General features: G+C 46.1%; 2 protein-coding genes across 7 annotated transcripts in view; both read right to left on the bottom strand.

Annotated features, from left to right (window-relative positions):
* corin (corin, serine peptidase) overlaps positions 1–1352 on the bottom strand; it is a 16814-nt gene extending 15462 nt beyond the window's left edge. For all 6 annotated transcript variants that reach the window (XM_088413636.1, XM_088413654.1, XM_088413662.1 and 3 more), the window contains exon 1: positions 1101–1352. In XM_088413636.1, the coding sequence (XP_088269762.1) occupies positions 1101–1322 (222 nt within the window). In that variant the 5' untranslated portion in view covers positions 1323–1352. The remainder of the gene's footprint in view (positions 1–1100) is intronic.
* On the bottom strand, positions 1347–13975 carry nfxl1 (nuclear transcription factor, X-box binding-like 1). The gene is made up of 24 exons (XM_088413704.1): positions 13879–13975; positions 13219–13621; positions 11036–11145; positions 10834–10964; positions 10715–10759; positions 10509–10642; positions 10347–10432; positions 9733–9808; positions 9566–9663; positions 9385–9499; positions 8050–8174; positions 7855–7977; positions 7694–7784; positions 7504–7624; positions 6393–6549; positions 6227–6318; positions 5471–5492; positions 5286–5408; positions 3644–3798; positions 3498–3567; positions 3319–3423; positions 3171–3251; positions 1696–1749; positions 1347–1634 (listed from the first exon to the last, which is right to left on the bottom strand). The coding sequence occupies exons 2-24, from the start codon at positions 13577–13579 to the stop codon at positions 1422–1424; spliced, it is 2688 nt and encodes an 895-aa protein (XP_088269830.1). The 5' UTR covers positions 13580–13621; positions 13879–13975; the 3' UTR covers positions 1347–1421.

Raw genomic sequence — 13975 nt, 5'->3', positions numbered from 1 at the left:
TTTTTATATTGGCAACAAATCAGTGAACATATATTTAATAAAAGTAACTGATTTAAACCTGTAAATTGAGTTTAATGATTTGCTTTATAATTCCACAAGAGCATTTCGAGTAATACAATATTTTTGTCATGTTTTATTTATTTAAGTCCTGAAATATGTTTTTTACTTTTCATTACGACAAATAAAAACATTGTAATTAATGTACCAACAATGAAAGAATATATATTTGCAAAGTCAAAGAACAAATTGCTAAATACACAATGAAGAAATTGTACTTGCTAATAAATCCGTTTATATATATACATATATATTTAATAAAAAATAATGCATTTTTAATCTGCATAAATACAGTAAATGTTTTTTTTTCATAAACCTACAATGGTTATTTCAAATAATAGTATTGTTGTCATGTTTTATTTACTTGAACAGTTATGTAGTGAAATACAATATTAATTTACACTTTTAATATTATAATACAATAAAAACATTGCAACTAATAATCGAACAATTAAAAGAATATATTCGCAAAGTCAATGAAGCAATTGTTGCAACAAACCAGTTCACATTTAATATGTATGGATATTTAATTATTATATTTAACAATAATATTACATTTTATATTTAATATATTGAAGGAATGCATTTTTAATGCGCTTGTTTTGTGATCTACGGTAAAATGTCTTTTTGTCTGTTTATTTTTTTTTTTCTGCATCGATTCACTGAACCACTGCATAGATGATGCATAGATTTTAAACGTTTGTCTTCTCTTAGTTCCTAATGTCTATGTTACAAAGGTTATACAAAATACAAATTCTTTGGAAAAATAAATGCTAAAAGTGCTTGACAAAAATCAACAGTACATCTATGCATTCTTGACGAGAAAAAAATGCTGGGTGCCCCCCGGCCTTACTTTGCTCAACGCTGCCCTAGACGATGACGTAAAAACGAGGGGCGGAGCTAGACGAGTCTCAAAAGTCACGTGAGGCAATTATCAGGTCAGAAAGAAGCCGATAGATTTCTTCGCTACTTCCGGTTGTTTCCACGCGTCTCTTAAACCACGTGGGGGGGACGGGCGCACGTACGCAGGCACGCGCACTCACCGTGTCCGTTCCCGCGCTGAAGGTGACGCGAGGCCAGGAGCACATGACCTTTTTCCTCCGCCGCCTCCCGCCAAATGAAGTGCGGCCGCAGCTGCCGCCCGGACACAGCAGCTGTTGGGCCCGCCCCCTCTTAGCCGACCCTTTCTCTCTCTCTCTCGTTCCGCCTCTCGCCACGCGGCCGCGCCTGGACGTGAAGCGCGCGTGCCCGCGACGGAATGTCATTTTAAAACACAGACGCACATGGACTCAGGTGACATCATCAACAGGGGCGTGGCTTTTTATTTTTCGCTCGCAATTTCCAACACGGCACGAGCGCGCATCTCATGACGCCATCCGAACGCCATCCCGAGGGCCGCTCAGCAGCAAGTAGACTGCGAGCGACAGCGCGGCGCCGCCCAGCGGGACGAGGAGGAGGGCGGCGCACCTGCGCCAGCGCCCCAGCCGACCGCCGTCCTCTTGGTCGTCCTCGTCCCGCCGGTCCCGCTTCTTGGCGCGCCGCCCTGCCCGCCGCTTGCTGAAGGCCTCCAGCTCCTCCTGGGCGCGTGCGCCAGTAGTTAGTGGTCACTTTTTTTTTCTTCGTCTTCCTCCTCCTCACCTGATGTCGCCGTTGTTCCTCTTCCTCGGCCGCCTTCTGCTCCGCCTCCTTGAGCTAAACGCAAAGCATGCATTTGCGGCTCTGACAACTTATAGTGACGTTATTGCACGCGGTGTGTGTGTGTGTGTGTGTTTGTTTTTACGACATAGTGGGGACCAAGTTCCAGATTTGACTCTTTGTGAGGACTCTTGAACTTGTGGGATTTGGAGTGACCCCCACAAGTTGCGAGTTCTTTGTGAGGCTTGAGACTTGCTTTTAGAGTGGAAGTTTGAATGGCAATTTGTTATGTTTAGAGCAGGTGTGGGCAAACTACGGCCCGGGGGCCATATGCGGCCCGTTAACTTCCAGTGCCAAGCGTTATCGGAAAAGGCAACTTCTAGAGTGCCGCTGCATTTGGCCTTTTCACTCATCTTTCAAGGCTCACAGAATATTGTGTGCAATGGCAATCTGTTGTGAAGCTTAAATTTAGGGGCTAGGAAATGCATTATGCCAACGGAATGCTCCCCACAATCAGAGGTGGGCACTTCATCAGCACTGACGGACTGTCCGTCAGTCCGCCGCACGCCCGTTTTGCAAACAGACTGACAAAAGATGGGAATGGTAATAAAAAAACAAAAAAAAACGTCATAATCGTCTGAATGATGTTATGTCAGAGGTCCTCCATATGTCCATCTTATTTGTTGTTCTAATTGCTCCCTTTCACAGTCCCAGTTTCAGGATTCTTGCTGACAAGAGAATTTTGGGAATGGAAAAAAAAAATGCATTCTTTCTCTGATTGGCTCTTGGCCAGGAAATGCAAGATAGAAGTTTTGTCATGATAGACGTATTTCAATTCCTTAAGGCCTTTTTTTTTTAAATCCAACCTCACCTTGTTTTACTTGTAGTGTACGTGACACATGATATTTAGATAAATGTTAATGAAACTGTCTTTTATAGTAGGGCAGGCAGTTATAAATGAGAACTGACATTCATCATTTGACTGTCATGGAAAGCATGATAATGCCATCCAGTGGACGTGATTATGAATTGCACTCTTGTCCCCTACATTCCTCAAATGTGGGCTAACAAACGCGGCTGTGTAGCCGGCTTTATTATCATGTCACACTTATATTACTGTGTTGCGGTTCAATTGCAGTGTAAGTGTGAAACCACAGACAAGGTGTTAACTTTAGGGCTGAGTACCAAAAAGAACTGATGTGAGTGCAGAGATGTAGACCAATGCCTGACAAATGACGGAAAAGGAAAAAAAAAAAAGATCAAATTCGCCCTCCTGTGGTGGCGGAAGGTTAGGCAAAAATACTTCGATGGACTTACGGACAGAAGATTACAATTTTGGCTGGCTGGAAAAAATGACGGGCAGACAGAAAGGGGGTTGGGCTCTGACGAATGACGGACCAGCAAAAACATGTATGTTTGCCTACAGTGATAGAAAAAAAAAAAAAAAAAAAAAAAAAACAGTGTGTGCACGCGCTCACCTGGCTGACTTTCCTCTGTTGCTCCAGGCAAGTGTTGTCGCATTGGAGAAGACGCGCGGGCGATAGCGCGCACGCCAACTCCTATATTAGACAACAAAGGTGTGACGAGGCGGACAGAGGTTGGCGGAACACGCCGGCAAATCTCTACCTTCTTAATCCTCTTGCAGGGACATCGAAGCTTGACCTTTTGGTGACATTCGACCTTACACGGCCCCGGGTGGCACACCTGCTTGCAGCGATGGCCGCAGCTCAACTACGCACAAAACGAGAAAAACACACGAGCGAGTGTTTAGCGGGTGGGTCTACTTCCTGGGGGGGTGTCCTTACCTCTTTGGGACACTGGTTCTTGCACGAGCCCAAGGATACCTTGGTCTCCTCGTCGGCCGCCGTCATCTTCCTGTTGCGCAATGATGACATCATCACGACAAGTCGCAGGGTTTTAGAGTGTGTTGCTGCATGGCGCGTGCGCTCACGTGCACTCCACGTAAAGGGCGCTCATCTTGCAGTGGCAGCGCTGCCGGATCATCTGGCGGCACGGCGGGCAGTGACCACGGTGACAGGGCAGCGGGCAGGTGTGCGGGCAAAGGGCCGGGCGTGGCTTGGAGCAGCCCTCCTCGCATTCGCCGCACTAGAACGCCCACCGTTAACGTTCCAACTGTCATCTGAGCTAAAAAAAATTGCTGCAATCCTTACTTAACGCTCATTGTGGCGTTTAATTCCTGGGGGGAATCTGGACCCAACTCGGGCTTTTAGATGTTTTTGATGTGATAAAGAAAAAGCATACAAAAACCACCAGAAAGCTAAAATATTGCATAGTTTGTCAAAACATGATGACTTTCAAAGTGCCACGCTGCCGTCCCTTCTAAATGCTTGCAAACGGGAGGTCGAGAACTACACCCTATCAGTGTCAAATTAAGCCCATGTCGGGCTCATTTACTGCCATTAAAAAATTGAAAATATAGTCAATTTGGAACGCAATGAAAATTCAATGTTTTATCATGTATTTCCCCCGATTTTTGCAAGAATACTTTCAATGGAAACCCGCGAACAGGATGCGATAAAAAATTGTGTGTTGAGACTCCGAAACAAAAATTCTAAATTGGAACTACAGCGGGGCCCAAGACCCACTGTAACACTAACCCTAATTTTCAGTATGGCGGGCAATCCAAACCTATGTTAATTGACTAATGCATTCAAACCCCAGGTAAAAATCAAAACTGTATATACATGTTAAAAAGTGGCAACAAAATAGTTCAGTAAGTGCTGGTTATATATAATATACATATATACAATTCAATAACATAAATAAAAAAAGATATAAAGGATTTATTTACTTTTGAGTGATGTGATAAGCTTGTTATGGCCCTATTCCCTAGTGAGGGTACTCTAGCCTAGGCTATGCTATCTTAGCCTTCTTCATATTTCTTGATTATCTCCGGCTTCGTTACCATACTAATCATCCTCTTACTTCTCTCTTTAACATCACTAGCAATCTTGGGACCCATGGCTGAGTCATTCAAGTTTGAAATTAAGTACTAAAATGCATGATAAATACATTATTTTAAGCACCCAGGCGGGATCCAGTCTTGAGCATGCCGCAATTTTTACCATGACAATAGCAGACCAGCATCTTAGTGAGTCTGTGTCGCCGACCGATGGCAGATCAGCATTCTAGTGACGTAAGCAGTGATGGGTGTATGGACGTATGAGCGCGGAGTGAGCCATGTTTGAGAAGTTGCTGTTTTTGTGTCGTAAGGCGAAAAAATGGCGTGAAGGGGGAACAAAAGGGATGTCGTAAACCGGGGGTCCACTGCATTGTCAGAATTGGACATATTGAAAACCCCATGTTTATATCATGCATATTAAGTAAATATTTTTAAATAATTGGTCATTCAATTAACTAACATTTGCGACATTGATTTAATGCAACATTGATTTATTTAATTAAATATTGAATTAATGAAACCTTTAAAGAGAATTTTATTTAATGGTACATTTTTTCATAATTTTGTCACTTTCGGTCCTCCGTATGGAAAGGGCTTCTGCACTGAAAAGGCTGTCTTCGAGAAGCTATCTGACACATTCAAGATGGCGGCCGCGTCACCGCCCTTTTACCTTATTGGCGTCGTCCAGCGGGTGGCACTCCATGGCGCAGGCGTGGTTACCACAGGGCAGCGCTCGCCCGCACGGCCTCTTGCAGGAGAAGCGGCCCCGGCGGCTGCATGGAACAGCGCTCACCTGAAACAGGGCGCCGTGTGCTCATTGCCGCATTCGCCACTCGCAGAGGCGAGCGTGCTTACCTCGTGTTCTCCGAAACAGGCGCTGCAACACAAGAGGCAGTCAGGTCAACGCTTGCATAAAAGTTTATATGCAAAAACAAAAATAAAATAAGAATAAAATAAAAAACCTCATAGCTCCCACATGGTTTACCCCAGTGGACAAGAGGGTAGCCTCCCTCCGCCTTTAAGGACAAAATGACTGACAAACTTGTTAATTATATTTGTAAGTCGTCAAGTTTTGTTGAATAAAAGAGTAGATGGACAATGATTCATATTTTGATGTTTAAATAAAATAAACAAATAAAGGATGCGTAGATTCCAATGTGCGCGTCCCCCGGCGGAAATCATGCGTCACGGACGCAGGGACACAAGCAAAACGGAGCACCGAAAGGAAATGAATCTTGTGGCTTGCTCGTGGCGTTCGGTCTCGCGAGATATCGTCGCGTGAGATCTCGTCCCATCCCCAGTAAATAATATGAGGGTGAGAAAAGCAGACACTTTTGTTCTGCAAACATGTGGGGAACATTGCCCCCTGGTGGTAGACTGACAAAGTGCTTGATTTCACAGGTACTGCAGCCAGCTTTTCAAGTGTTAATATCGCAGAGGATCATCTGAATTAATCATGGCAGCCAATATCGTGATTAAAATTGGATTCGTTCTTTAGGTGATATTCGGTATTTGCGGTTATTGAACTTTTTAACGTCACGATAAACCTTTAAGCTAGCTATCGGGCCACGCCTGGTGAGCACAATGTGTGTATTGGTGTGTGTGTCCTACACGGGTATGGGCACTTGACAAGGGGGGCAGGGCAGGGCCTTGGTGACAAACGCCGGCTCCGACGGCTGCTCCCATGGGCCGGCCAACTGCACCTAAGGCACGGCACGGCACACTCATGAAACACAAGGAACACACAAATCCACCCGGGCGATGAGGCGGGCTCTACCTGCGGGGACTTGAGCAGGACGCTGTCGTGGCACGGGCGCGGGCAGGCGTGCGAACAGCCCGCCAGAGGCTGCCCGCAGGCCTGCGTGCAGGGCGGGCAGGGCCCCGGGTGGCAGCGGTGGCGCTCTCGGGCTGGGTGGTGGCAGGAAGGCGGCGACCTGCCACAACATCAGACATACTGAAAACCAAAAAAAACCAAACATTTCGCCTCACAAAATAAAAAGGATTTTTAATAGACGGAAATCAACCAAAACGCCAAGTGTCACGGGTGTGCAACTCGCCACAAAAAAAAAAGATTGAATGGCATTTTTGATGTGCAGTCAGTGAGGCGGTTTGGAACCATTCCATTTGGTTCGACTCAATAGGATTATGACTCGATACGATGAGACTGCTGAGTTCGAGAGTTTAGGTTGAAAGTTTTCATACATTTAAGTGAACTGCAAATATTCCACATCCTTCCAAGATATAACGCCATTTGTTACGTATATCAATTCATTTTTTAGGCAGAATAATTTGAATGGATTGCACTTGCATCTTTTTGAAATCCGAAATTGACTTCCTAATAAATAATAAAAAAATATATATATATTATTAGTGCTGTATTTTCCACACTATAAGGCACACCTAAATATCACAGGTGTCAAACTCAAGGCCCGGGGGGGCAGATCCAGCCCGCCACATCATTTTACGCGGCCCACAAAATACTGATTTGACTTCACTTCCTTCTTTCGTTCTCCTTCTTTCCAGTGGTCTCAAAGGGCTTCAGAGGTGAAAAAGAAGTCATAGAGAACATGATAAATACACTACAGAATCCCCTGAACAAGGACACCAGATGGGAAAGGAAAAGCTCAAAAAGCCCATCTGGGGAACATAAGAAACCTAAGGGACCGCAGATGGGAGGAGCCCCCTTCCAGGCTCAACAGGTTGCACTAGATTGCACTAGATGCCGAGTGCTAAAAAGAAGACGTTGTGCCATATTAGGCAGTAAATTATTATTAAAATCATTGTGATGACGCTTCTACGTTTACCGCTCTCAAGACTTCCAGTCATGTACTCCAGAAACCTTCATAAAGGACAAGTGGATGTGTGGGTGTCAACCATGTCCACCTCACCTGCAGAGCTCCTTGCAGCGAGGAGGCTTGGTGCTGCGCTCGCGCCCGCACGGCACCGTCAGGCTGGTGGCGCCGCACGAGCAACGCACGTCCACCGTCTCCGGGCACGGGTAACAACTTCCTGGTGGCCCGTGAAGAAGAAGACCCATCAGGCCGTGCGCGCGCAAACATCAATGTCAAGGTGCGTTACCTTGGTGACACACAGACGGACATTTGTGGTTGCGGCATCCCAGAGTCCGAGCGCAGATCTGGTCGCAGGGGGGGCAGTTGCCGGGGCAACACTGACAAGCAAATCAGGAGTGGGAGGGGCGTTAGAAAAGGGCGGCCACGCGCACGATGCTGATGACTCACCTTCCTCCGGCAGGGATGCTTCTGGCAGCTTCTGCTTTTTGAACATTTGGACTCGCACAAATAATCTTTGTGACACGCCATCAGCTTCCGGTATTTGCCGCAGCGGCACGACTTCTCCACTTCCTGACACGCCGCGCACGCGTCAATGGCAGCACGCAAAAGCACGTACAATAGGGGGAGGGGGCGGGGGCTTACCTGTCGGCAGGTGTCACAGTTGCCACGGTGACACCTCATGGAGCAAGTGTGTTTCCCGCACGACAGGGGGCGCTCGCAAGTGTCGCCGCACGGCGACACTTCCTCCGTGCACGGCAGGCTCGACTCTGCCACACGCGCACCGAGAAATTTCATGGATATTTCGAAGGTTTCTTTGTCATTTGCAAAAATACAAGGCAACTAAACTTCAAAAAAAGATCCTTTTAATATCCAAGAGACAGAAGAAAATAACCAACAGAGGGGGAAAGGACAGAAAGGCCCCAAGATCTTAGCACAGATGTTCACTTAATTGCGCACTCGATTTGGAAAAGATCCTCCAACAATCTTTTCAAAATGACTTTGAACTTTATCACTTGGAACCTTTAAAATGATACAGATTGTAAGTTGGTTCGAGTAGGATGAGCACAAATATGTGTTTTCGATTTAAAAAAAAAAAAAAACAACAACATCGAGCCATTTTAACGTCGTGTTTAAAGAATCGTCTTGGAAGATCGAAAGGATAAAATATCACAAAGAGCATTCTAAGCGTCATGAATTGATTTCAATTGGTAAAAATGTATCCAATCATGCTCTCCAAGCAGTTGTTTTTGCTTTTCCTCGCGAGGTGTCTCGAGTTCACTGTACCATAAATACTCAAAAGTTTCGCAGCATCCGTGATTCGCCAAATTCATGATTGTGTTGAAAAGACTCTTAATTGAATAAGCTGGAGACATACGTTCTACATGATCCTCTCCGTTTTAGTAATATTCCTGTGTATGAACAAGGATGGACTCGGACGGTGGTTCAGTCCGCTGGCTTCTTTTATTGAAAATAACGCCATAACAACCTCAGCCAACACGAGCTGCTGTTAACTGCAACAGGCACTTGCTGCTACCAGCCAACCGACCTCCGCCAAGTGGCTCGTCCTGTTACGGTGATTATCGGAAGCAAGAATACAGCCGATATAAAAATGCACATCCGCGTGTCAAAACGCAACTCATGCGGCTTGACAGATAAATCTTGGAATGGTGTCGAATTAAAGACAGAAAGAAAAAAGTTAGAGTGTATAGGACGCACCCATACTTTTGTCCTTAATTTGGGGAAAAAAGCGTGTTTTATATTTGGGGAATTGCGGTCATTATTGTCAGAGTTAGCTTGTTGAGTCAACTCTGCTAGCAACCAATCAAATTCTGTTGTCTTAAAAAAAAAAAAATCCACTCTTGACAGGTGACAGACAGTATTAATGACATAAACGAAAAGTTCACCTTTTAGCACCAGTCAAAACTGTTATCAGCCCATGCCTAGTTCCCACCCGCGTGTGTGTTTTGCGCATCTCACTGGTCTTGCCGCAGGGACAGGATCTTCTGAGCGAGCGGGGACACGGCGGGCAAGCTCCGTCGTGGCACACCAGCTCGCAGGTGTGATTTCCGCAAGCTAGGGTGGCGCCGCACACCTGAAAGACGGCACAATGACGCCGTCGGCCATTTTGCCGCAGACGGACGCTCCATCGGCTACTTACACGGTCGCACTTCCACTTGGGGCCGGCGCAAGGTCTCTCCAATGTTTGCAGGCCGCACACGCACTTCTGAAGGCTGACTCTGGGACAGGGGGAACACTCTGGGGAAAAACACGCAGGCAGGGTGAGGGTACGTCAAAAAATGACACCGGTGCTTCCTTCATGCATACCGGAGTGGCACGGCTGGGAACACGCGTGTTGCCCGCACGGCAACAACTTGCCACACAGCTGCTGGCATGACCAGGCCTGAGACGAGAAAAAAAGAATAAGAGCTAATTGTAAGGGGGGGGGGGGGGTCGAAAACTATGACCCTTTGACTTTATTTCTTTTTTTTGCATTTTAAGTACTAATGTTGTAATGCAGCATGTATAATGCACAAACCGGATTCGGTTGAAGTTGGTAAATTGTGTCAAATGTAAACAAAAACAAAATACAACCATTTGAAAATCCTTCTCAACCCATGTTCAAACGAATACACTACAAAGACAATCTGGCCGGACAATCATTTACCCACCCAATCGCACCTGAGGACAATTTAGCATGTCCAAGACACCTGCCATGCATGTTTTTGGAAGCATGGGAGGAAGCCACGTGGGCTCGGCGAGAACATGCAAACTCCACACAGGGAGTCCGGTGCGCGGTAGATTTGAACTCGGGTCAAGGTGGACCAACTTTTCACAGCGCCACCGAGCCCGCCCTGATAATACTACTAATAATAAATTTGATAAGTCAGTGACGGAGTGTGCAGGATCCCCCAAATAATTAGCGGAGTGCGTGTGAGCACCTTGTTGCTACAGCGCCGGGGGAAGGGTTTAGCTTTGCCGCACAAGCAGGAAACAGACACCATCTTGGGACACGGCGGGCACGGACCTGCGGACACGAGGACAGACATGAAGTCCAGCTGAGGACACGAGACAGAGCGTGACGCGCGCGTGCGAGTCTTTACCGGGATGACACAAAAGAAGGCACGAGTGTCCGCAGGAGGGCTTGAGCTCCTTGTGACACACGCCGCCACACGAGTGAGGCGCTAACCAGGGGTCGGCCGGAGGGTCCTCAAGTTTCCCGCAGTAACACACGTACCTGAAGGTGACAGGGGCGCGCAATCACTTCCCGTCCGCCGCCGCCGCGTCGCCGGTCCGGTCGGCAGATTACCTGGTGGGCGTGGCGGCGTGGGGGTACTCGGCACGACACTTGGGGCTGCGAAGGGAGAAAGGGGCAGACGTGGCAAAAAAAAGTAGGACGCGATTCGCTAGTGGCGCCTTTTGGCTCACCAGGGCCACGGATGCCGCTGGCGCCCGAAGTCTTCGTCCGTGGCCGAGCAGAGCAGGAAGACTGAGTCCCTGGCCCACTTTTGGATGCACGGGAGATGGAAGAGCGAGAAGCAGCCCGAGCAGCTCCACACCTGGAGGGGGGCGGGATGTCAGCGAGGCGTCGTGTCTCCGACCCCGACCCCAACCACTCCCCCTCCCTCACTGGCTGAGTGCGCTTGACCGAGGCGATGCAGATGAGGCAGGTGAGCGCGCCGGACTGGAAGAGTTCGCTGACATACTGGGACGTTCTCTGCAGGCCCGTCACGTCTCCGTCTGCACATAACGGCAACGGATCGGATGGGTCCAGTTTACGGTTTGTGAAAACGCCCCATTCTTGGGAGATTTGGGGCAGAGGCGCACACATCTACTTGCTGTAAATTAAGGGTGGGCAAAATATCCGATCTACCGGTTTCATTCTTCTTTTAAAAAAAAAAAGAAAAAAATAAATATTTGAAAATGAGCTAAATCATGAAATTGAGGGAAAAAAGTGGCAGAGTACCGGATTCGTGTGTTGCAAGACATGTTTACGAGTGCTGCTAACTATTTCTTTGTGAGTTGGTCCATTTTGTGTTTAGCTATGTTCAGCAGTTAAAAAAAATAAATAAATAAAACTAAAGTAACATTTTGTCAGTAACTATCATGATTCCCCCCCAAAAGACATTCCTGTGTTAATTTTGGGGTCAAGTTCTCGTATTTTCTATGTTACAATTCTATGTTACACTGTGCATGAGACGCATCAGCACTTTGGCGACAATGTAAAAATTAGAGCAAAACAGTGCATCCCATCTTTTCAAATTTTCTTGTCTTCATATCTGTAACTTAGATTTTAGTTGTGCGTTGCATTTCAGATTTCCCACTTTGTGAGCGCTCAGTGAACGCTGCCGGAGTGTAACGTTGAATGCGCTCCGAGTAGTAGTTTTTCTTTTTCCTCGCGACACAGTTCGGATACCCGAAGTTGCGCAGCATCCGTGTTGAACCGAGTTTAGGTTTGTGTGTTTATGCCAAAAGACCGCAATTAATAAATTAATAATTAATACATTTTGCGTGTGCTCTAAATAGCCCAACTAGACGGCATACCTTGCCACAATCGATTGAATCAGCTGGAGACCTCATAACTTTTACATGATCCTCTCCATTTTAGTAATATTCCCATGTATGAAAAGGGATGAACTCGAATGGTGGTTCAGTCTGCTTGCTTCTTTAAACGAAAAATAACGCCGTAACAACCTTAGCTAAGTCAAGCTGCTGCAAGCTGCAACAAGCACTAGGTACTAACAGCCAACTGACGCCCGCTCTATCGCTTGTACCATTGCGATAATTATTCTAAGTAAAAATATGGCCCACATAAAAATGCACAACTGCGCGTCAAAACTCGGCTCATGTGGCTGACAGATCAATCTTCCTCGAATAGTGTCGAAAAAAAAAAAACATTTCAAGTTTGTAGGACACACCCATACTTTTGCCTTTATATTAGGGGAAAAAAGTGGTTTATATTTGGGGAATTATGGGTATTTTGACTTAGATGATGCTGTGTTGTTGCTGTGGTGTGTTGGTGCTGTGTGCAGAGAACTTCGTAAAGGTAGTTTCATTTGTGCATATTTGACATGTCCGTTTTTACATTTTGGTCAATATGAAAATCACGATTATTACTCACGACGATTAATCATGTTTGGACAAACATCTCTATTAATTGCCCTTTTTTGAAAACAAGCATTATATAAACAAGGCTTGGTACTTAAAAATAATCATAAACTAAAATAAAAAGTAAATAATAACGAAAAACAAATTGAGCCAAGACATGGCAAAACTTGGCACACAGTGCAACATAGCTAACTAAGCCTACTTAGAACCAAGCACATTATTTACTTTGAAGCAAATTTTCATTCATTATCAGTCAAAATGTAAGTTTTGGGGCACTTCAAGCCGAATATATTAAAATTTTTGGCCAATCGTATTTTTCAAAATGGGTCTCAATTGACAGGTAGTCAAGTGGCGAGAAACGCAATGCCATTTCACACTGGTAAATATTAGGTTGAGAAAAACAGAGGCTGTTGTCATGCAAACATGTGGGAAACATTGCCCCCTGAATTGGATGACAAAGTGCTTGATTTGACAATTCTGGTAGCCGGCTTTTTAAATGTTAATATCGCCAAGAATCAGCTTCATTAATCGTGGCAGCCAATATTGTGATCTCATTTAAAATTCGATTAAATGAGCAATTAAATTTATGTTAAGGTGTGAACTGTTGGTGAAAATGTAGATGAAGCGTGTAAATGAAAAGTGCCTGTTATATGTAAACATAGGTAGTTGGTTCACACATGACGACGATCATGTGACCTAGCTCACCGGTATGACTGGCGTACGTGGTGAAGGTGGACTCCAGGACACGGACGTCCTTGTGTTCTTCGTCATCATCTTCATCATCATCATCATCATCCTCAGATGAGCAGTTGGTGTGGCGCTCCATTAGTCGTCGCGCGGCGGCCTGGTTGGACTTTCGGATCTCCTCGAACTTGGCCGGCCCGGAAGAGTCAGGAAGTGGATCAGATACCTTGATCTGAGCGTGTCCCCCAACAGTGGGCGGGACCACCGTCTTGGGGGAGCCTCCCCTTCCCGCGCGATTTCCTGCACCGCTTCCGCCTCTTGCTCCAGCAGCTTCCGGCTTCCGGCCACGCCCCCTGCCCTGAGGCCTCCAGGCAGGCTCCATGGTAGCCGCCCGGGGGCAAAGTTCCGCGTGCAAGCTGGTCTCCTACACCAAATCAAGTTTTATGTTAACCCTATTCCAACGTCACCTAAACCGAATTCTGAATAACAGCAGGAATATTAGAATTCAAAATGCTAGCACATGCTAAGAAGCCGGCTAGCTGGCTGTCACACACACGCGCGGAAAAGCACACAAAAAGCAACGCGAAACAACATTATCAATCAACATTATCAGGCAAGTGTAAATTAGAGTCTACGGGCAAAAATACCTTCGAAAAGCACAATTCAAACAGGTGTACATACCTCGCTTGCTCTCTATTAGTTGTAGTAGTAGAAAGAATCTCAACGCGCAGCTGCCACGCGCACCACTTTGCGCTGCATGCTGGGACTTGTAGATTAT

Source organism: Hippichthys cyanospilos, chromosome 1 (assembly GCF_059441005.1).
Source record: "Hippichthys cyanospilos isolate Australia breed blue-spotted pipefish chromosome 1, RoL_Hcya_1.0, whole genome shotgun sequence".
NCBI classification, from domain to species: Eukaryota; Metazoa; Chordata; class Actinopteri; order Syngnathiformes; family Syngnathidae; genus Hippichthys; species Hippichthys cyanospilos.
Note: the sequence above shows the minus strand (reverse complement) of the source record. Positions and strands in the feature narration are given on the sequence as shown.

Excerpts from the sequence above, each read along its gene's own strand:
- nfxl1 (XM_088413704.1), bottom strand. The coding sequence starts at position 13,579 with ATGGAGCCTGCCTGGAGGCCTCAGGGCAGGGGGCGTGGCCGGAAGCCG. Across the intron at positions 10,643-10,714 it reads CACGCCGCCACGCCCACCAG|GTACGTGTGTTACTGCGGGA; the intron begins GTAATCTGCCGA and ends TGTCACCTTCAG. Across the intron at positions 3,799-5,285 it reads CGCTGGACGACGCCAATAAG|TGCGGCGAATGCGAGGAGGG; the intron begins GTAAAAGGGCGG and ends TGGGCGTTCTAG.